Genomic DNA, 24,794 nt, shown 5'->3' with positions numbered 1-24,794 from the left:
TCTGATATGAGCGTTGCGACTCCTGCTTTTCTGTCATGTCTATTGGCGTGAAATATTTTTCCCCACTCTTTCAATCTATATGTATACTTTGTCCTAAGGTGAGTTTCTTGTAGGTAGCATATTGAAGGTTTTTGCCTTTTTATCCACTCAGCCAGTCTGTGTCTTTTGATTGGGGCATTCAGCCCATTGACATTTAAGGTGATAATTGATAGATGATTATTTATTGCCATTTGAACCTCGTGTTCCAGTTGATTCTATGGTTCTCCGTTCTTCCATTTTTGCTTTTTTTTTTTTTTGATTTGATGGTCTCCAGTTATTATCTGCTTGAGTGTATTTTTTTTTTATTTTTTGCAAATGCAATATTTGGTTTTGGCTTGTGGATGCCGTTTTTTAAGTATGCTAACCCTTTCCTATAATTGTGTGTTTTAGTCTGATGGTCCTGTATGTTCAAACACTTCATTACTATGTTAAAATTAAGAAGAGAAACATACAAACAAACAAACAAAAAGGGTTATTTATTTCCTAACATCCCTTGCCCACATTTTATGGTTTTGATGAATCTTTTATTTTTTTCTTTTTAATTTTATTTTGTTTGAAGCATGTTCATGATTAAATCTGTATGCTGGCTTATTTGAGTGACTGTTCTCTGATTGCGGTTTCCTCAGTCCTAGTTCTTCCTCTTATTTTTTTTTTTCTTTTTTCTTCCCTTTCCTTCCTTTCTTTTTGATTTAGAGAAGCCCTTTCAGTATTTCTTTTAACCTGGGTTTTGTGTTGCTGTATTCTTTTAGTTTTTGTTTGTTGGGAAAAATTTTTATTTCCTCTTCTATTTTAAATGATATTATTGCTGGATAGAGTATTCTAGGTTGCATATTTTTTCCTTTTAGCACTTTAAATATCTCTTGCCATTCCCTCCTGGCCTGTAGTGTTTCTGTAGACAAATCAGCTGGTATTCTTATGGGGGTTCCCTTGTGGGTAACATTCTGTTTTTCTCTTGCTGCCTTTAGGATCCTCTCTTTATCACTAACTTTTGCCATTTTTGTTACGATGAGTCTTGGTGTGGGTCTGTTTGGGTTCAGTTTTTTTGGGGCCCTCTGTGCTTCTTGTATCTTGAACCCAGTATCCTTTAGATGTGGGAAGTTTCCAGCGATAATTTCTTCAAATATATTTTCCATTCCCTTATCTTTTTCTACTCCTTCTGGAATTCCTATTATGCGTAGATTGGCCCGTTTTATATTATCCCATAGGTCTCTTATATTGCTTTCCAGTTTTTTGATTCGGTTTTCTGTCTGTTGACCAGATTGAGTGATTTCCATTATTCTATCCTCCATATCACTGATTCGTTCTTCTGCATTATTCATTCTGGTTTTTACTGCCCCTAGTTCAGTTTGCATCTCTGCAAATGAATGTTCTAGTTTTTCTTGGCTCCTCCTTATATTTTCTAGCTCCTTTCTGAGGGTATCTGCATTACTGTTCATATCTTCTCTTCATTCCTTCAGTATTTTCACTATTTCTCTTTTGAACTCCAGGTCTGTCAGACTGCAGAGGTCTGTTTCATTGTTGACTGTTTTAGGTGAGTTCTCCTGTTGGTTTGACTGGGGGTGGTTTCTCAGCTTCTTCATCTTGCTTGTTGTTTTCTTTCTCCTGAGGGAGTTGTACTCTCCGTGGCCGGGCAGTGTTTGCCTTGTCACTGCCGTGGAATGTTTCCTGAGGGCTGGCATTGTTGGTCAGTCTTTTTTCAGGCAGTGTGGTTTTTCTGGAGTGTTGATGGGGCTAACAGTGTTTCTTTGAAGCAAAGGAGGACTTCCTGAGGGCAGACAGGACTGGGAGGTCCACACCATGATGGTAGCAGATTTCACTTGGTCAGGCAGAGATTGCTCTGGTGTTTTTAGGCTGTGGGGTTCTTGCAGGAGGTTGGCGGCATTGGGCAGGTGTTCCTCAGGAGCGCAGCGCCCCCTGGGGGCTGGAGCAGCTATCTGGGTCACTGAGAATCCAAGAGGCTCTTCCCTAGGGCAGCCCAATTCAGAAGGATGGCCTGAGAATGTAGGCAGATCTTTTCACAGTCTGGCCGAGCTTGTTGCAGCTTTTCTGGGCTGCAGGGGCTCCTCCAGGGGGCTGGTGGCACTAAGCAGCTATTCCATGGGAGTGCGGCACCCCCCTGAGGGCTTGGGCAGCTAGCATGGCCACTGAAAACCCAAGAGGCTCCTCCCCAGGGCAGCCCGACTCAGAAAGACCATCTGAGATCTTTTCACTGCTTGGCCAGGCTTGTTGCAGCTTTTCTGGGCTGCAGGGCGTCCTGCCTGGAGCTGGCCGTCCTCTGCTGTTGATCCACTAGAGCTCGGCACCCCCAGGGGTTTGAGCGGCTAGTAGGGCCACTGAAAACCCAAGAGACTCCTCCCCAGGGCATCCCAACTCAGAAAGACCTTCTGAGAATTAGGCAGATCTTTTCACGGCCTGGCTAGGCTTGTTCTAGCTTTTCTGGGCTGCAGGCCTTTTCTCGGTGGCTGGTGGTTGTTAGGTGCTGCTCTGTGGAAGTGTAGCCCCTCCAAAGGGCAAGCAGGCCTGTGCAGGGACAGCCCCTGTGGTGGTAGACTTCAGGCAATTGTTGAGGCCAGCCCTCCTGGATGACAGGCAGCCCCAGGTCCGGCAAGTGCGTAGGGGGTGGCGGGGGTGGGGGGAGGGGATGCACTGGGAAGCACAGCTTTCAGCTAGCTACCGGGCCTGTAAGCTTGCTGTGGCGTGGGGAGTGTTCTATGGGGACCCCCCCCTTCTTCTCTCCCCTCCCCAGCATGGGTGCACACCAGGCTCTTCTGCCAGGTTCCCTCTGATGTGGCTTTCCTCTTCCCCGCCCCAGAGTGTAACTCCCTTCCTCTGCAACAGCTTTGTTTTCTAGTCTCCCAGGCAGTCTCTGCCCCATCAAACTTGACAGACCGGTTTCTAGACCTCCCAAGCAGTCTCCGCTCTGCCCCGCCCCCCAGCCCTTTCCTGGGGACTAACCTTCAGTGCCGAGGGCTCAGTGCCCAGCCCCCACCCAGGCGTCTCAATTTTTGGTGACTGTGCCCGTAGTTCAGATGGTCCGTTTGGTTCTTGATCAGCTTTTCAGTACTCCAACTTACTGCTACACTCTTCTCTGCATCTGGAGATTCCTCCGGTTCGTTTGATCTTTCGCCCGGTAGGAGACTTTTCAGGGTGCTCGATCCCTTTCTCCTCTGCAGTTCCCTTTCGGGAGCACCCATCCAGCTCGGATTCACCTTCTCTCACTCTCCTCTTTTCTCTTGTTTTGCCTAGTAATGTCAGGAACTTCTTGCCGTTATTGGAGTTTAGGTTCCTCTGCCAGCGATTGGTTGCTGTTCTGTGTGAGTCATTTATTCTGTAGATGTGCTTTTTTGGTTGTGTTTGTGGGAGAGGGCAAGCGTGTCCCCCTACTCTTCTGCCATCTTATCTCCTCTCCACTTACATGAATTTAGATAATGCTTCTAACTTTCCTGATGATTATTACCTCATTTAAGCCTCGCAATTATCCTAAAGGGTGAGCAATGTGACACTTATTTTGCCAACAAGGAATCTGAAGGACAGAGAAGACTTCTCCAAGGCCATAAATTCTATATGTGGTCAAAATGGGACTAGAACCCAGGTTTTCTAATTCTCTTCTTCAGCGATTTTTACATAGTACAGTTTAAGGATACAGCTCATGAACTACCAAGGTCACAAGCTCTCATTAGACCTAAGCTCAGAGCTGAAGTCTATACTATCTAGCTACATTGTTCTATTTGGTTTGTCCTTGCCATAAACACTCTATTTCCTTTTTTCCCATTAGGTCTCAAGCCTACCAAACATCAGATATTCTAGAGTCTCTCATGTCATCACCCTTGACTGCAGTCTTAACTCCCAGGCATGTGTCTCCAATTGTCACAGTGATGATATGCTAAGAGACTAGCTGGAGCCTTGGACCCGGGAGTATTTCCTGCATGAAGACCTTCTGTAGTACAGAATGCATGGGACTGACTCTTTCCAGTAGAAGACAAAAAGCCAGAGTCAAGCATGGAACATCCAAGCATCTCTCTGGGAGGGTGCCTGTGAGCTTGAATCCTGAACCCTGGGAGTAGGAGGCAATGGAAAGCAAAGAAAGCCTTGGCTGGTAAGTGTGTGAATGTGAGTTTGCATGGGGGGAATGAGGTTTAAACTGTACAAGGACCAAATAATCCAGAAATACCAATGATTTTTTTCCTTCTCTGAGATGCCAGAGAACTAACACTGAGGGGAAAAAAAAGGAAAGCTTGGTTTGGCTATGACACTAATTCATGGTCCTTAGTGAGAGTTGCCTAGCACTCAAGCCTAATTAAAGTGTACACATCAGCAACATAGCAGAGTAATTTTTCTATAGGTCTAATCTGATTACAGTACCTAACTCTGTTATCTAATGCCCAGCCTTTGAAGTAGCCTGCTCAGACAGTATAGCTATCAAGGGATCATTTGAGGAAACAGTAGCTCCAGCTTAAAGGTTTCCTTCACTATACATTCACTAATACCTATTTTATATTGCATGCAGCTGTTTTGGAGAAATAGAAAGGAGTCATTTTTCAGATTGTGAAACACATCAAACAGGTTAGGGAGCATAGGACATTTCCGGAAATATTTGCTGCTTTGGTGTACCTGACAGCCAAGGTCTTCAAAGAAGACAGTATATATTTGGGACCCATGTAGGGGCTTCTAAGCAAAGCTGGTGCCAGCTGAAGTTGATTTTAGTGAAAGCAATAGTTTAGCACTCAAGCTTCATAATAATGACCCACCATTTATAGAGTATCTTCTATGTTTCAGCTATTGTACTAGGTGATCTTTTCTTTTAATCTATTTTTTATTGTTATTTCCCCAACACAATTTTTTTCCACTGTAGAGGTGCTCTTTATACATAATTGCTATGCTGATAACAACCTGAAAGGTAGCAGTTGTCCTAGCATCTCTACAAATGAGGAAACAGAAGTAAGTGCAGACATGATATGCTTGAGATCACACAACTAGTGTACAGCTAAGATTCTAAGCCAAATGCATCTGATTATAAATATACTGTGTAATACAAACTACTCACTCTCCCTCAATTATCATTTATCAATGTACCAGGTGCTATACTAGACCATTTCTATAAATCATAACTATGACAGAAAAATTTATCTGAGTAGGTACCCAGCACAGTGCCCTCTCAAAGGACAGGAACTCAATCTGTTCAATGATCAAACAACTTGAATTAGTGAGTGATTATTGATAATAGAAATAACAGTTCTAATGAATGTGGTAATTGGCTCTATTTTGAAGTTATTCTTTTAAATGACTTCAGGTCAGAGATTATTTCCTTGGACAAGCTAGATGGTGAACTGATATTAACTTGCAGACTTGTTAATCTAAGTAGAGGGCTTCCCATTCCAGCAATTGGGCTGAGGAAAGCCAGTGACTCCCAATTATACAAATTCTTCCATCATGATTTGCACTGGGTTATTGTTAAGACCATCAAACTAGAAATAAGAGGGTGTGAGCCCAAGCTCTGGATGCATTTTTTTAAGTGACCAAATAGAACAAGTTAATTAACCTCTCTGAGCCTTGTCATATGAAATGGGAGTAAAAGTCCCTCTGATTCATAGGATTGCTATGAGGATCAAGTGGAATCATGTATTCAAAAAGGTTCTATATCCTATAAGATGGAAAAATTTAGGTGTTTGGAAATTGCTTGAAAAGATTAAACTGAACTCTGTTACATACATGACACCAAGACACCCAGCTGAATAAGTGATAAGAATTAAAGCAACTTTTTCTTTTCTCTCTCTTTTTTTTTTTTGGTATTTTTTCCCCCTGTGTGAACTCTCTGTTTTTGGCACAGTGCATACATAGCCAGAGTCCTTGGGCTTTCTTCCCAGGGATTTTATTGGCTAATAAACCTCAGCTTTTTTAAACTAGGAAGGTATTAGGGACAGTCTGGTGGCTGTAACTGGGCCTTGTGAGTCAGAAAGACAAAAAGGGGCCTTGACAGTCAACATGCAATGTCTTCAAGGCAGCAAGTCCATATTATGGCCCAACTGGCCTTAGATGGTCTTGGATGAGGCCTTGATCCCTAGGACTAAAAAACTACAGGGGCACTACACACAGTATGGGAAGAGTTGGATGAGGAGGGAGTTTGGAGTTACAAGGGGACCTGGGCTAAAGTTCTGGCCCTGATACCTTCTGAATGTATAACTGTAGGGCAAGAACACTACCTCTCAGAGCTTTAGTGTCTTTATCTATAAAATAGGGAGAAGAATATTCTATAGGATTCTTATGAGGATCAATTCAGGTAATATATATGAAACTGCTCTGTTCAATATAAATTCCTATCTAATTGGCAGTTGTCATTAAATGGCAGGTTAATCCTTGACTCCACAAGAAGAGGTTTGGTTATGAATGTTTCAAAAGTCTATTTCTCATAGAAGTTTAGGATTAAGAGAACCTTTAAAAAGTTTATCCTTCACTTATTTCCAAACTTTGTTCCCTGGAGCCTTAAGATTCTGCAAGAGGCTTCTCTAGGGGCAATGAGGGAGAGGCACTGGCTTTAAATCAACCAGCTACATTTGGATCTGTGTACCATGTTTCTGAGAAATAAAGAGTTTGGCTGCTAAAAGAACGTTTGTGAATCACTGGATAGAGTATCTCTGAGTCTTCTTTAAGCTCTAACATTTTAGTAATCAGACATTTTCAAACAACAGATGGCCAAGGGAGAAAGTGAATTCCCCATCACTGGAGGTATCCATGCATAAGTTAGACAAACACTTCATATTTCTTTCACTATCACCTAATATTTCCTGCCACTATGATCATAAGGTAGTTTAAAGAGCACCAAGAGTTACTTGAAGTAAAATTGGAAAACAATCAGTTCAGTCCAAACCACTTTTCATACATTATCCAGATGGAAAAACTGGGACCCAGAAAGGGAAGGGATTACACAGTGAGTTACCAGCAGAGCTAAGACTAGAACCTAAGTGTTCTGACACCTACTACCATACCATATTTATAAGAACTCCTGTGGTATGGATCCTAAGAAATATTGAAGACAGAATATCAGTCAGGCTCAAGATTATCTTTAGGATGAGCTTGTGTGTGTGCATGCAGAAGAGTATCTTAAGGCATATAAAGGTATGGCTATGTGATCATGAGGAAATGCTGACTATGTCTGCGGGTTGAACGTGGAAACATGGTTTCTGTGTGCTGATGTGAGGCATATGGGATACTCACTAATGCTACTCTTCTCTTTGATTTCTGAATTTCCTTATGTTTAATGTAGGGATTATACCAATCTCTTCCCCCAAGAAGGTTATGGTGAGGACTACATGAGTTAAAGGGCAAGAAAGGAACAGACATGGTGTTTGGTCCATAGGTGCATTCAATAAATATGATCTCCCATATCCCGTGCCCCCACTTTCCTTACCAGGCAAAGCCTTGGCCCACTTGACCACATGTACAAGCTGTCTTTCGCCTAGTTCATTGAGGCTAGAAAGCAAGGCCGCAAAGGAGTCAGGCTGGTTGTTGTCATGTCCGGCACACACTACGCCTGGCTCAATGGCTTCTAGGACATTCAGAAAGATGGGCTGACACTCATAGCCTTCAATATGTGACACTGTCAGCTTCTGGGCTGGCTCCTCAGTGGGGCTGGTGGCACTGGAAGCCTCCCCTTCCTCTTGTAGTTTCAGATTACCAAGTTTCTTCAGTTTCCGAGCTATTGGGAAGGAAGGTAAACTTAGATTTATTATCAGTGGCCAAAAACACATAGCACAGCTACCCTGTTAGAAAAGCTACCTGAGCAAAGAAAATAAGGATATTCATTCCCATTGATCATAGACTCTAAACTCCTTTAAGGGCAAGTGCTCAGTTTAAACACTGGTTACATGAATGATATATCATTCTAAATTCCTACTAAATTCAAACTTTCGTATCCTGCTTTCTCCCTGACCTCCTTGCCAGACAGACCTAGTATATCCTTGGATTGGGCTATGCCTAAATGCAGTCCCCAGTACTCATATCTTGGACCTTCAATTAAATCATTTACTAATGAATTCATGATTCACTCATTCATTCAAGAAACATCCACAATTAGGGCTTTGCTTCTTTGTGGCAAAAAAGGGCATAAGCGTAACCCAGTTTGTTAGGGGAGAAATAAATGCCACTAAAAATTCTAAAAATTAAAAACTGTACAACTGGTGAACATTACAACAGGGGTGTAAAAAAAAAGAGGAATATAACAATCTCTCTGGAGAGTTAGGGTCAGGGAAATGCTTATGGTGACATTTGACCCGGACCTTGAAGAGTAGTGATTTCAGCAAGCAGAGAGGGATGGAAAGATCATAAACAAAAGTGCCGAATGTTTAGGGGAAAAAGTTATAGACCAGTGTGGCTGGAGGGTATATTGTTTGTGTAGGGAGAGTGGCTATTTATAAGGTTGAAAGCAAAGATGAAGCCTGACTTTAAAGGAGCATGTATATCAATCATATTGAGAAATTTGAGCTTTGTCTCATAGGTGAAATGCAAATACAGAATGTTTTAAATCAAGTAAATGATGTACTTGTGTCTATGTCTAGCATGTCTAGCAGATTGCTAGTGTAGGGGACTAGAAAGGCAGATTTGTTGAAGAAGGACTAGACTTGTTCTATAATCCCACTTTTCAGTCAATGAATGAAAAGTTTCTGGTGTTGCTGCATTTCCCACTTGACCACTATAACAGCTTCAGGTATTGTCAGACATTTACACTCACAGTTGAGCATACATTGTAACACACATATTGATTCTAGTAAAAGGGAGAGGGGGAAGCTGAAGTCTGAAATCCTCAGTGGTATCAAAGAAATAACACAACATCGCTGCCTCTATAATCTGCCCCAAAAATGAAAATCATGCTAGGAAGCAGCCATTAAAATGATTATAGAAATAACATTATTTAAAACAACAACAATAATCTAAAACTCAAACCTTAAAAACCATCCTCCCCTCATGCTCTCATGCACACAATTTAGAGGTGCTTGGGCATTGAGATGTTTACTTTGTGCTATTTTCCTTAGCATTTATATAGGCAGAAATATAAATAATTGAAAAGATTATAACTCTGAGGTCTAGCATAGGCAGTTGCACCAGAGCAGGCCATAAACCACTTTATCTCTAATCCCTTTAAAATAATAATAATAATAATACATTTTAAAAGGTACAAAACAAAGAGAGAAGCTGATTGCTCAATTTTAATGGATGAATACAACAAGACCTGATGCTGATCTGTTTCTGGCTCATGCAGAAAAAGATACTTATCTGGAGCTGATTTTCAGCTCTAATTAGAAAAATAAGTCCTGCAATGCAAACTCCAATCATACTGCAATTCAGTAAATCAGTGAAAGAATGAATCACACGTTTGGATCAACAGCTAGGGTAGAGGAGGAGAAAATAGGGGGATTGGTGGTGCAAGAGGAGTACAGAGAAGAACTCAGGGTAAAATAACAAAGGAGCTTGGAAAGTCAACACAGAGTTCAAGATGACCTTGTCCAGCAATCATTTCTGCAAGGCTTGGGCACAGTCAGTAATAAGGAGATATGCACACCCACTGTCAACTCCCACCTCCCATCTCCCATCAAGGGCACAAGCTAGAAGGTATGGGCAGGGGTAAGCTCATCTTGTCCCAGAGCTAGTGGCCTGGCCACCACTATATCTTGTTATCCAGTGAACCCACTGCTGACATGGATTCTTGTAGGTAGCTTCACAGACTGGCAGTGCCTACTGAATATGCTCCCCCTGGTACAGTTTCTAGAGGTAGACCCCATCAATGGAACTTTCTGGCCTTGAGCTCAGAAGTTGCCAGATCATGTAGTCCCTCTCTTGGACTGGGAGAGGACAGAGATGTAATTAGCCCTAAGCTTGAGGCAACTAAGAGATATACGGATATTTATTTTTTTCTGAAAATTCTATACACCACACTTCTTAAAAACATCATTTAATTTCACAAGGATCTTATGAGGTGAGGAACATTTCCTATTTGGTAACTGAGTAAGTTGAGGTAACACAGCTATCAAGAAACAAAACCTAGTAATCGTAACCCAGTCTGCTGACTATGAAGCTAAAGTTCTTGCTACTATATCATGCTGCCTTCCCAAGGAGTCTAAAGCCCTAAACCCTACTTCTAGCTGAATAGCAAAGCTGAGGAGTGGGACTAGGGTAATACACTCCCTGGTTTTCACTACTACCCTTGACTCTAAACTTCAGTAACTAACAACAAATCCATAAGGGAAGAGGCAGGAAGCTTTGAGAATACTCCACTTACTTACCCAAAGTAGAAAAAAGTTTGGGTACTATAGTGGTTTAAAGATTCACAGCATGACAAAATAGGGTCCTTAGAACTCATCTCAACCAGGGGGTCACAGAATTAATACACCTTCAGTGTCTACACAGGTGTGTGTGTGTGTGTGTGTGTGTGTGTGTGTGTGTGTGTGTGTGTGTTTGTAGGAGAAATGGTGGGAACTCTGGTGGACTGAAATTAATGCTTTACTGCCTCCCTGTCTCTGCGGTGCATGTGCACATAAATACACACATACATATACTCCTAGAAAGCATTCATGTAATATTTAAAATGAAAAATGCTCAACATTTCTGCTTATTAAAGAAATGCAAATCAAAACTACCATGAGGTACCACCTCATACCAGTAAGAATGACCATCATTAATAAGTCCACAAATAACAAGTGCTAGAGGGGGTGTGGAGAAAAGGAACCCTCCTGCACAGTTGGTGGGAATGTAAACTGGTACAGCCACTATGGAGAACAGTTTGGAGATACCTTAGAAATCTATCCATAGAACTTCCATACGACCCAGGAATCCCACTCTTGGGCATATATCCAGACAAAACTTTCCTTAAAAAAGACACATGCACCCGCTTGTTCACTGCAGCACTATTCACAATAGCCAAGACATGGAAACAACCCAAATGTCCATTAACAGACAACTAGATTAGGAAGATGTGGTATATATACACAATGAGATACTACTCAGCCATAAAAAAGAATGAAGTAATGCCATTTGCAGCAACATGGATGGAACTAGAGACTCTCACACTGAGTGAAATAAGTCAGAAAGACAAAGACAAATACCATATGATATCACTCATATCTGGTATCTAGTAAACAGAACAAATGAACCTTTCCACAGAAAAGAAAATCATGGACTTGGAGAATAGACTTGTGGTTGCCTGGGGGAAGGGAGAGGGAGCGGAATGGATTGGGAGCTCGGGGTTAACAGATACAAACTATTGCTCTTGTAATGGATTAGAAATGAGATCCTGCTGTGTAGTACTGAGAACTATGTCTAGATACTTACAATGAAGCATGACAATGGGAGAAAAAATTATGTATACGTGTGTGTAGCTGGGTCCCCATGCTGTACAGTGGGGAAAAAAAAGTGTGTTGAGGGAAATAACAATAAAAAATAAATTAAAAAATTTTTTTCCTAAAACTCATCTGTATCCCAAATTTCAATTCAGGCCCTAGCCATTATTTCAGGCCTAAATATTGTTAATCCAAAATTTCAAGTCAAAGATGGGGAGGCTGCAGCCAGAGTGATCAAGGTCACCTAGTGGCAGAGCTGAGACTACAACTGGAGCTCTTATTCCTAATCTAGAGTTCCCTGTGCCATATCAGCTCTCTTTTAGACTCTTTTCTACTCCATCTCAGTAACTGCATCTCTGAGCTCCTCTTGTATATGAACTGTCCAACACAGCAGCCATTAGACACATGCGGCTACTTAAATTAAAATTAATTAAAATTAAATAAAATTTAAAATATAACTCCTTAGTCTCACTAGCCAAAGTTCAAATGCTCAAAAGCCACACGTGACATGTGGCTGCTACAGTGGACAACACAGATATAGAACATTTATTTCATCTTACGAAGTTCTAAGGAATAGTGCTATTAATTTAGAGTGGAGCAGCTGTCCCATTTGTCATGCCCAAATCATGATATTAATAAAGAAGAAAATTATCTAAATGAATTGTATATAGATGAATGTGTGGGCTTTTCTAAAAGGTGGAAGGACACACAGAGAAGTTGGTGCTGGTGCAATCAGAGAGGTACGCTCTGTCACCTCGACTCTCCCACCCATGACTCAGATCTCAGTGGAGTGATGACTCATGGACCTAAGCAAACTCATTACAAGCAAGATCAATATGTGCAGAGACTGTGGGGAGAATCCATCAGCATAAAAATAATTCCCCTTCTCTACATAGTGCTAATGAAAACTTGGCTAGCCACATTCCCACTTGCCTCCAGGACCTGGGTAACGGTAACGTGCTGTCCCTGTGGCCACAGTGGCCCAAGTTGCACCAGGTGTTCTGGCCTCTCTGCCTGAAGAGGGTGACTGTACTGAACATAATTGAAATCAGATTCCATTCATTCTGTTGGAGGATCCTCTGTTCTCTCTTTGCAGCAGAGGCCAGCATGTTGCTAGACGACTTGGAATGCTGGACAATGAGGCTTGCTAGTCTCAGCTGTTACTCAATGCCCAAGGCCTTGTTTTCATCCATGAAGGCCGCCCCCACACCCTCCTGTATCCTGCACCTGAGCCCCAGAATCAGATCTAACTCTTTCATGTGAGGTACAGGTTTGCTAGCCCCCTGTGTTATGGCAGAGACCCATTGGTTTGATCAAATTGAGTGGTAAAGCCAGGATAAAAGGGGACAGTAAAGGCGACTAGTTCCAATGCTATGTGAGTTGCTTTTGCATACCTTCCCTGTCTTTCAAATGCAGGTCAAAGCAGTGACAAGAAAGGAAGGTACTTTCTTGTCTGTACCTGATCTTTAGGAGATTGTAACTCTTGAAATGATGCCTGGATCCTATGGAGAACTCACTTTTCAGCCTAATGGCATTAAATCCCTATGTGGGCTGTCTGTCTCTACAGCACAAGAGAAAGATTTTTCAAATCAGGTTCAATAGTATATCTCTCAGGAGAAGTAGATGTGATTAATCTGTAGCTTCTATAGCCACTATGACCCTTAGGCACTATTACAGCCTCATTCCTTGCCACATCAAGACGCAGATTTTCTCATTCATGGGCAGAGGGCAGGTAAGGTTAGATAAAGTTTCCAAAGTAACAGAAAGTTCGAGTCACTCTCCCTAAGGTCAAGGATGTTTCTCTTCCTCACATTTCACCATGGAGTTTAAAGTATGAAAGAATCACTTCTTGTGGTAGTTAGGCACAAGATGGCTACCCACATTCCCAAACCCCTGGTGTATGCGCACTTTCTTTTAGTTATTTAGTCAAACACTAATATAGGTGCTGTTGTGAAACGATTAGGCAGATGTAATTAAGGTCACAAGTCAGTTGAATTTTAAGGGTGGTTATCCTTGATGGGCCTGACCTAATCAGATAAACTTTAAAAGATATTGGGCTCTTTCTGCTAAGAAATCCACGGAGTCAGTGGGATTCAACAAAAGGAAAATTCTCTGTTATAGGCTTTGAAAGCAGAGAGGTCTACATGGCAAAGAATGAGGGCATCCTCTGGGAACTGAGAGGAGCCTCTGACTGACAGCCAGCAAGGAAACAGAAACCTTAACCCTACAACTTCAAGGAACTGAATCCTCCCATAATCATGTGGGCTTGGAAGAGGATTGTGAGCTCCAGATTAGAATGCAGTCTGGCCAATAGTTTTATATCATCCTTGTGAGACACTGAGCTGAAAATCCAGTCATGCTGTGTCAGACTTTTGACTAACAAAACTGTGAGCTGATAACTGGGTACTAAATTCAAGGTAATTTCTTAAGCAGCAGTGGAAAACTAATATACTTTCCTTACAAAAGTGTGGTGTGGGCAATATGATAGGCTTTGGAATCAGACAATCTTGGGTTCAAATCCCAATTCCATCAATTACTAGCTTAATAACTTTGAGCCCATTGCTTAGCTCTCATTTCATTTCTTCCTTTGTAAAATGGGGGTGCCACCACCCATTTCTTAGGAATCTTATGAGAACTAAATGAGAGAGAACGTCTTGCACATAGTGAGCCCTCCAAAATGATTCTTCATTCTCCATTCATCATTCATTCCTAAAGAGTAGAGAGTGAATGGCAAGAGACCAAACTCAGGCATGGGACAGCAGGATTAACACAGAATCAAATATGGCAGAGAGGGAAGGAAAGAGTGACATTATGAAATGAGAAGGTAACTGAGCATCTTCAACACAGAACTTCCTATAGAGCTGAATTTGGGTCTTAAATGTAATACTAAATGCTAACTAAACATAAAACTACACTTTGTACAGAGCTGCAAATTATGCGTGAAACCAAACTAGGCTTTATTCATGTGAATGTTTATAAGTATGTGTGTATGCAGGTGCTTATATATTATAATGCTTAAATCTATGGGTCATGAACTCAAATACCTTCACTAGTCAGGGAGATACATAAATGCGTTACAACAGCCTAGCGAACATAAATAGGATGGGCTAGGGACAGTGAATGTGATTGATGCCCTGCCTAGGGGCAGTCTAAGTTTGTGCTGAACAAACAGAATTCTGCAAGTCAATTTTGGCCTGCGGAAAGCTAGTTTGTGGCCTCTGGCTTAAATCATGCGAGCCATCTTTCCATCCACTAGGATTAGAGTCAGGGGATCTCACTGTACAACTTCAGGCTTAGAAGTTCAGAAGAACACTGGACTAGGATCCAGGGGAGTTCACTATATGATCTCCAGAACATCTTTTTCCTTCTTTTTCTCTATTTTATTGATATATGTATAAAGGGTAGTAGTTAACTGCAAATAATCTACAGCCAGACTGTCACACTGTTAACCCTGACTCTATTGTTCACTAGCTGTGTTACTCTCGAGCCCCTCTGTACCTCAATTTCCTCATCTGTAAAGTGGGGATAGGTAACTAGTACCAAATTAATAAGGTTGTTAATGAGGAATATAGATACTGTGGTGGTAGAGGAAAGATTCTATGCCACCAGAAGAACCCTCCAAGACTGTAGCATGGTGAAAATTTTCATTGAATTCAAGGAGGCAGAATGTAATGATATAAAAGTTCTAAAATATTATTCATAATAAAAGCTTTTTATTATTGGTAGTGGTATTCAGAATCATATGGGATGTCTGACATTGAACATATCCCTTGATTTCTGTTACACTTCAGCTTTCACATCTGCCCTGACTACTGCATAGGGTTATTATTAGGAGAAAGTGAGATGATATCAGTGAACGTACTCTGAATTCTATAAAAGGGTATGTCAATGATCAGGCCGAAGACTGGATCTCTAGCTAGAAAACATTCTTAAAAACTCTTTAGAGTGGCAATCTATAAGGAGTATTGCCTTCCATCTTGGGCAACTGGTCTCAAGCCAAACAAAAGTTGAGGGTCAAACTGACAGGTTTTAGAATCCTAATAATAGGATTTACCTCACAGAGTTGTTTTAATTTTTCACTAAGAGAATACATGTAAGATGCTTAGCACAGAGTAAATCCTGTGGGTCAATAAATGATGCTTCTTACTCTTTCTTGATAGTTGCCCCACATTATTCCATGTCATTCCTTTTATCTCCAGCAGCTGAATTTCTCTCTGAAAAAGCTAACTGATGAAACATATAGGGTTTTCACAGCAATTGAAATCAATATGGAAAGAGAATCAAATTAGAAGTTTCTCCAGATATCAATTTAGTACAGTAATGGAGACAGAAGGATTTTGCAAGTTTCTTTAAGGGCCCCTGAGAAGAGACAAAGTGGGCCTGAGCATGTGGCTCCAATAACCCCAAGTTCTTTCAAAGCAGTGCTTTCTTCTCTATTTTCATTTGGGACTCTGCATCATATTTTATTTGAAGCAAAGATTCCATTGCCAAGAAAATGTTTGAAGCCCCCAGCTGTTGTCTATCTCTTCTTTGCCCACTGAAACTAATTCCTACTTTAAAGATGAGTAGACTGAAGGCCAAAGCTAAGTCTTGCCCAAGGTCACACAGCTACATAGTAGCAGAGCAAGAATGAGAACCAGGTATCCTGACTTCCAGTGCAGTGCTCTTTCAATTTTATCAGCTAGAGTAGCATGTTAGTTGGGAGAAGGATTAGTTGGAGATGAGTGAGGAAGAACTAGGACAGGGATAAGAGACAGGGAACAGAGCCAGTTCTTGGCAGGCATGGAGTGAAATATTAGTAGGGGGTGCATCCAAGTCTAAGTGTACACAAATAAGTGTAGACCAAATTCTCTCAGGCAAGAAGCCTCCTTGGTCCTTCTGCCCATGCCCCCATTCTCCTCTCAGTCCCAATTCTGAGTCAGAAGAATAGCTATAGAAAGGAATATCAAATTTTATCTTTCAAGGTTTATGTTGGACTATTTAGTCTAATGGCTTTTAGTTCATGGAGGAGTAAATGTAATTAATAATAGAATGACATGCAATGCTGCATATCCTTGCCAAAGCACAGGATCTGGCATAAACTATTTCCAAGTCTACTCTCTCTGACTACTGAGCCAGAAGAAAGAGGCTCACTGTCCAGATGCCATCCTGGGTGAGGGGCACAAGGTCATTACCAAAAACCTGCTCATGTGAAACTGCAAAGCCTGGAAATGCTTTTGCATACCAGGCTTTTCCACTGGAAAAAGTAACTACATGAATTTAGAGCATACATGCTTTTACAATTACATTTAAACTGACATTAAAAACAAATGTGAAACAGTCCAAGCTGAACAGGTCAGCATGACCTGGAAAGCAAACGAGAGGAAAAAAAAAGAAAAAGAAAAAGAAAAAAAGGCCCAATGTTAACAGCATTAATTCTGTCAGTCTGTTGTAAATAAGAAAATACCATGGGTGTATTAATGGCTTTATTAAGGGAAAATTCACTAGCAGAAATATGCAACATTCAAACAAATAGAAAGCAGTTAAAAAATAAACCACATTAGACTTTCAATCCACATTAGGGAAACTCTTGTTGGCCTGGAGATTAAAATTCTGCCCTGAGGAGGGGGAAACTCCCCTCCTTCCTTGAAGCCCTTCCTTGGCTTTTCTCCAGAATGTTGCTGAGTCAGGGGAAGAAAGAAGTATGTGTGTGTGTGTGTGTGTGTGTGTGTGTGTGTGTGTGTGTGTGTGAAGAGTGAGGAGAAGGACTTGGGTGGAAAATGTAGGCCCCAGGCAAGGTTGGAAGAGTGCTTCTGACTCTCATATTTGTCTACCCCTGGCCTCAAAGACTAATTTAAATATGAAGGCTCTGAAGCAGAGACAGAGCATAGTAAGATATTACACACTCTAAGTGACTCTCCTCTTACATTGATGCAAAGTTTGAGGCTGGCTTGGGAAAGAACAGGCCTCACATTTGATTAAGAAGCATGTGTATGATGTGACTGACCAGTGTGGGGCACTAAAACTAGAAGTAAGAGGTAAAGTCTTGTCCACTTTTATTTCCACCAAAACTTCAATAGAACACAAGAGAAGTAGGCACTGGTTCTTGGATTTTGCATTCCTCCTGCTTTATGGAAAGTTCAAATGTGTGTGTACTTCTAAAAGCAGTGTCATATTAACTTTGGGAATAAGGAGAAAAGAAATGTCTGACTCTAGTCTCCTGCTTTGTTTTAAGAGAGGTGTTGGTTGGCTTCTTGGGGGTGTTCCACAAGGAAAGTCAGAAATCTATTCCTTGTTTACTGAACTTCTATGGATCAGCTACAACCTTCAGCTCAAATGATGGAACATGAGGTTAAGATCTAGATCCCTGGCAGTGGTCCAGAAAAAAATGGTGGTAAGCGGAAACTTATGAACTACCTAATAACCAAGTGAAAATGGCCATAAGATCCTCAGATAAGCACAATGGCATTTTGTTCAAGGCAGCACCTTGAGTCCCATCAGCAGAGCTTCTTCCCAGCAGCACCATAAAACTGAGCCAGAGCTTCACTGCACCCACTTGAGTCAGTGGTTGATGTCATCATATACAATCAAGAACAATCAAAAAGCACTCTGCTAGCGCTAAGTCATATTACAGAAAACAACAACTCATGACACTCATGGCTACATGAATGGTAACTGCTACTGCTTCTAGAGTTAGTCCTCACAACATCCCTGTGAGGTAGGGAAGCAACATCAATTCCTCTGAGAGGAGCCAATAACTAAGAGAGTAGCCCCCAGACCCAACATGAGAGTCTCTGTTGAGAAGCAAGGGTTTAAAGCCTTAAGCTTCAGATTCCAGATGTTTCCAGGATATCTACTGGAGTGCTCTAGAACCCTCATTTTGAATGAGGCAGGTCAGCCTTTCTTTAATGTCTGGTCATTATGAGATGCTTGCAATATCCAAACTGGAATTTTCCTAATATGAAAGAGAGACACTGGTGAAAGTAGCAACTTAAAGATGGACTAGCATGTAGCAGGCCCCATAATCAGATACTTGAGTCAGATCCTCTGACATAGGAGGCAGCATGCAGAATTAGGGAGAGGGGGGTAGCTGCCATTTTGGACTAGGGGTTGCCTTTTCTCATTTCCTACCTACCTATAATATAGAAATGAGACTGGGAAATCGAAAATTCTTTACTTGGAGATTTGGTTTTCCCCCCTTTTCTTTTTTGCTTTGCTGATGAATATACTAAAGAGCTTATATATGTGTTTGTATGTGCCTCTTGGTACACAGTGGGCAAGAATTAGTTTATGGTTGTGGTTGGGGGGAAAGGCTGTGGAGGAAGAGAAGGGAGGTGGAATTTAACCGTCTCATTAGTGGCCAACAAAGACTCCCCATTTGGTCTTCTGAATTTCTTGCAGCAGCCAAAATATCCCATAATATTAAAAGCATTATTACTCAGCTTGGACATGAGAATGCTTCAAAATTAATGTCTGTATGCCTAACAGTCCACTAATCAAAGCTTCCATGCCTCATTTTCTACCCTGGGGAGAATCCTCAGTCTCTTTCGTTTTCACTGCGGCCAGCATGATATACCACACTGTGCAGGCCCAGGCTGGTGACCTTTTGTTTTGGTCAAGATCCAGATTTTCTTTTTAGTTCCAAATGCCAGTCCAAGTTTTCTGCAGGTGATTTTTTCAGGATTGGTGCTTACCTTTTTTTAAATTTCTGACTGCTAGAAGTCTGAAATGTCCCTCAATAATCAATTTTCACTTCAGCAACAGAACCACTGGTTCGATGGGTTATTAAATGGGGGAAGGAAATACCTTTCTATGGCTTGCTTAAGAGATCTAAAAAGTGTAGCAAGGATTGAACATACTGAAGAAAATGGAACTTGATTCCAAAAGAGGTGAGCCACAGTAGTGATGCCATTTGCAGTTTACTTTCTAGATATCTGTTGTTATGGAAATATCACGAATAGACAATTTGAAGGCTCTACTAGTTTATGGCTGGCTGTGTATTTTCCCCCTTAGTTCTAATTCATATAAGCGCGATCCTAAAGGATGTAAAAAAAGTCTCTAAAAAATCATTGTGCTCGGGTAAACTGTCTATGTATAAGTTCAGGACAATAAGAAAATATTCTAAACACTTTTGTTCATCTTAAGGCATACATTCTCTAATTTATAACAGCATGTGGTAGTCACTCTTCTCAAACCAAAAGAAAAATGTTTTCATACAAAAAAATTATGTTATCAGCTCAAATGAAACTTTTTTCCAAATTGTTATATTTGTAAAATACATGACCATTTGTGGCTGTGTACTCTTAGCTTTCCACATACTGCCTTAGAAAAATATTGCCTATGACATCATTTTACTCTCTCAAAAGCAACTGAGGGAATTTGGAGCATTTGCAGCAAAAGTAAACAATAGTAAAACCTTCTACTGCTATTACACTTTAAAAACTCAAGGATTTTAAGTGGAAATTTTACCAGTGAGCTACTTAGTCAAGTACCAGGTATGAGGTATCATCAATTTTGATGATTAGAGAAAATTATACCTCTAACTATATAGTTCTTGAAAAGTAAATATTCAGAGACAGACTACAGCAAATATACATTCTCCTAGATAATTTGGTTTGGTGGAATTAAAACATACAGTCTCTGGTCTCTCCATATATAAGTTCACTTGATAACTATAATTACAGAGAGAAATACACCTTTTTTTCTCCAATATGTCATCGATTATGTTATGTAACTAATTGGAGGAGGGTGACATTGGCCTTGGAGGACAGATTACAAGGGTTGATTCAAGGGTGAATTGAATTTGGGAAACTGAGGCTCAGAGAGATCTAATGATTTACCCAAGGTCATCAAGATAGTAAGTGACAGAACCGGGACTATTCACAATAGCCAGGACATGGAAACAATCCAAATGTCCATCGACAGATGATTGGATTCGGAAGAAGTGGTATATATACACAATGGAATACTACTCAGCCATAAAAAAGGATGACATAATGCCATTTGCAGCAACATGGATGGAACTAGAGAATCTCATACTGAGTGAAATGAGCCAGAAAGACAAAGACAAATACCATATGATATCACTTATAACTGGAATCTAATATCCAGCACAAACGAACCTTTCCTCAGAAAAGAAAATCATGGACTTGGAGAAGAGACTTGTGGCTGCCTGATGGGAGGGGGAGGGAGTGGGAGGCATCGGGAGCTTGGGCTTATCAGACACAACCTAGAATAGATTTACAAGGAGATCCTGCTGAATAGCATTGAGAACTATGTCTAGATACTCATGTTGCAACAGAAGAAAGGGTGGGGGGAAAAATGTAATTGCAATGTATACATGCAAGGATAACCTGACCCCCTTGCTGTACAGTGGGAAAATAAAAAAAAAAAGAAAAAAGAAACAAGGCCTGTCTGTATCCTACTCAATCATTGTATTTCCACTATACACAGTACATTTTAAAACTAAAAACAAAAACAAAAAAACCCAAACCCCAGAAATTGTAGTGCTGAGCCACATGTCATAGTGTTGATGTCAAAATTTATAGAGTAATTCTACTCCTCTGTGCATGTCTCAGTTATGCAGATCTGTAGAGAGCACTCAGATCTGAGAAATTTGTGTGGGGAGTAGCACTTCGCAGAATTGAGACTTATTGCTTGTATCTCCAACCTGGAGATGTTTTAGGGCTCTAATTTACACAGTCAAAGTAGAAGGGAGGAAATCTCATTAAATGAGTTCCACATTGTTAATTCTTTATTATACTCTGCTGCTTGCTAAACAGAGTTTAGAGGGGATTCAATCATTGGGAGGGCACTGGGACTCAAATTCTACAAATCTGTGATTTCTAGGCCTCCTAGTTGATCAATGAGTGTATGTGGTAGTACAATGATGAGGTTCTGAGTGGATGTTGGTATGCTGGTCAGAAAATATACAAAAGGACTGTAAAACCTTAGGGCAGAATGCCTAGATATCCAAAATATTTAGTGATCACTCTTTGAGCATGATTTTTTGATGATGCTCAAAGTCATTATATTTCCCAGAACTAATACATTCTGCATGCTCCTTGGATCAGGAATATGTACCTGTGGCCCTAAGATAACTTGGGCTTTGGGAATTTCCCATCATGGCTCAGTGGAAATGGATCTGACTAGCATCCATGAGGATGCAGGTTCGATCCCTGGCCTTGCTCAGTGGGTTAAGGATCCCACATTGCCATGAGCTATGGTGTAGCCTGCAGATGCGGCTGGGATCCTGCATTACTGTGGCTGTGGCGTAGGCCAGCAGCTACAGCTCCAATTCCACGTGTAGCCTGGGAACCTCCATATGCCATGGGTACGGCCCTAAAAAGACAAAAAACAATAATAATAATAATAACTTGGGCTTTGACCTGAATTATATCCTATCCTTTGTGACAATAATACTACAGACCAAACATGGTTTAGAGTTCATAGTAGCCTCTGATGCATACTACTGAGGTGTGATAAGGATGGTCTGCTCTTGGTCATGAAATCATTCTTGATTGATTCTCCTGGTGAGCAATACACATGTAGATATATACATCTATAAAATGGATGACCTGGGCTAGGGATATAATCTTCCTATACACTGGAGTATTTCTCTATAACCAAGTTTTCCAAAGAGTATTCTATAAAATAGTGGTTTTGTAGGATATTAAGAAGTATCATGTGAAACAAAGTTTCTGTGCTTGAATTAAATTTGGGAATCCTGAGTTACCAACCTCACCTCCTCAGGTTACTTTATTGTAATACTTTCCAAGGTCTATGATAAGCTAACATGTACTGTAAATCTCCCTGATGAACACTATAATACACAGGTTTTCCTAACTTATTTGACCACAAAAATCCTTTTTCATGGTCCTTATCACATAACTATTTTTCTCAGAACCCGCACCAGACAGCATTGGCCTAAAGCAAGGCAACAACTTGTACAATGGAAGGACTTATGCACATGGTCAGCACTGGTAGGCATTAATTGAAATGGAGGCAACTAACCTCAGGAACCAAGACTGTAATCCTAGGTTTTTTTTTTTAATTGATGCTAAAAATTTCTCTTGCTGATTCTACCTGGCCAATTATCTCTTTTTATAAAATTTAAGCCATCATTATACAATATTCATGCTGCCACTAATCCTCTTTAAAAACAAGTAAACATGCAAATAAACAAAATGATGAGTGAACATGAGCCATGTCATAGCTCTTCAACTACCTGAAGTTTGAATATTTGAGCATGATAACCAAGTATATTTTCAATTTGGTTTCTGCTTACCTTCCATATTTCTGTAGATATGGCCATATTAAACACTTTCTATTTCTAAAAACCTCAATGCATTTTAAAAAATTTCTCTGTGCCTTTATCCAAACTGTGATATTTGCCTTCAATGTCCTTTCCCTTCCACCTCATTCAACTTCTTCCCAGTCATTTCCTATTTATCCTTTAAGGTTGAAGCATATTAATTATCACTGTGTCCCCTTGTTTAACTTTCTGAGGGCAGGGACTGTATCTTATTCATCTATGCTCCCCCCAAATGCCTACCACAGTGTCTGGCACATAGTTGATGCTCAGTGAATATTCGCTAAATGGATAAACAGATGAGTGAATGTATGGAAAGATGAAATGGCTTGCTAGTTGACTGGCTGGAAGGATAAATGGATTGATAGGTGGGTGAAGAAATGCTGTGAAAATTTTCTCTTGAAAAACCATGCCATGATGGTATTTCAGCTCTTACATCCAGGGCATGTGATCCAGAAGCAGCAATGCTGGGCTGCTCTTAAGCATGGAGAACGAAGAAAGAGCTGGCATCAAAGCTGTTTTCGACACTGGAAGTGACAAGGATGTTCATAGTGTCCGTGGCAACATCAGATCAGGACACTCTCTACCTAGAGAATCGTGGAGGTTGTTAAAACTTGCAGATATGTTACCAGTTTTAAGTCATAGATGTAGAGTTCAGTCTCCTAGTAGGAAAAAGACTTTTCAAATATGCTAGAGTAACCTCTGAAAAAAATGCTGCACACCTCAAATTCTCACATTCTCTGGGGGTCTATGTTTCTTCTCCTCTTCTGAGGTTTGGCTGCAACCTGAAATTCCTAAAAGGCCTACCATCTTCCGTGGTTCAAGAGAGGAGGGAGTAAGAAGGGACCAATGTCATGTACTAAAAGCTTAGAACTCAAGAGTTGCATAACATAGAAAGAAATAATGTTTTGGGAGGAATAGGAGAGAAAATGGGAAGGAAGGAAGGGTCAGGGAAGAAGGTGGCAGGTAAAGGTAATTCTTTATTTCTTGTCTCATCTTGGAAACTGGGAGTATATCTTTGGGAAATGCAGATAAAAGTGAGAGATGGCTGTGCATTTATTCTAATTATGAATTGTAAAAAAAAGCAGCAGTTGATTCACCAGAGAGAAGGTGCTTCTCTGGACAGTTATATTTTTAATAATTTTCTTAAATGAAAAGCAAGCAAGGAGGTTAGTTTATTGAAGCAATTAGCAGCATGTGTTTTTTTTTTTAAGTAGCCAGAAATTAATTATATTCAACTAAAGGCCTATTCTTGTTGTAAATGGCAGTTGACAGCCTGGAGGTAGTCTTTAAGGGAAACACTCTGGGAATACAACCATCTCTGGGATCCTTTCAGAAATACCAAAAGCTTCTAAGAAAAGAAGAATCAACAGGTGGATAGCTCTAGAAGCACAAAGGGAAAAGGTATGTATTTTAAACATCTCTGAGCTAAGGAGATCCCATTGCCAAACACTATAGAGAATGCCAGATTAGAGACATTGAGACATCAAGACCAAGCAGCCATCAGCTGCAGAGTGCCAGCTCCTCTAAGCTACTAAAACAGAACTTCTGCCCTCCACTCTGTCAATAACCTATCCATACAGTCTAGACACATGATATATCTTACTTAGGGATGACCTGAGGTAGCTAAAATTACTATGCAAGTCAAAGCACTCAAGTATAGACTATCTATACTTCTGGGATAGCAGATAGACAATAGAAAAAAAGGGGGCTGATACAGCTTAACCTTATACAAATAATCTCAAAATGGTAGTGCTTAAAAGGTCTTTGCTGAAGCCCACTGCCTCATTTTTATGATGAGAAAACTGAGCCCCAGAGGGGAGAAGGGACTTGACCAAGGCCACATTCTTAGTTGCCATTTTGGAATATAGTATACAATTTTGAATGGAATTATGGGGAAATAAGACAAAATTATACAAATTTTCCTTCAAGCTGATCAAAATGTTGATGCTATATCCATATTTTATGCAAAAGGAGTATTCAGAAAGACTACCATTATTGACACTTGCTTTCTTTTTCCATTGTTTGAGTAAAGGTGTAGTATACATTGAATTTGCAAGTTAAAAATAAAGTCAGGATGGGTTTGCAGCAGAGAAGTAGGGAATGTGGAAAAAAGTTAAGCAAAATGGAGTTTTTCA

General features: G+C 40.6%; 1 protein-coding gene across 3 annotated transcripts in view; it reads right to left on the bottom strand.

The window, feature by feature from the left end:
* Nucleotides 1-24,794, bottom strand: part of AR (androgen receptor) — a 197,666-nt gene that overhangs the window by 21,302 nt on the left and 151,570 nt on the right. For 2 of the 3 annotated variants that reach the window (XM_013986227.2, NM_214314.2), the window contains 1 exon segment: nt 7,445-7,732. The exons of the other annotated variant lie outside the window; for it this stretch is intronic. In XM_013986227.2, the coding sequence (XP_013841681.1) occupies nt 7,445-7,732 (288 nt within the window). 3 annotated transcript variants of the gene reach the window in all.

The sequence above is a fragment of the Sus scrofa genome, chromosome X (assembly GCF_000003025.6).
Source record: "Sus scrofa isolate TJ Tabasco breed Duroc chromosome X, Sscrofa11.1, whole genome shotgun sequence".
Classification (NCBI taxonomy): domain Eukaryota; kingdom Metazoa; phylum Chordata; class Mammalia; order Artiodactyla; family Suidae; genus Sus; species Sus scrofa.
This window is presented reverse-complemented; position numbering and strand designations above follow the sequence as displayed.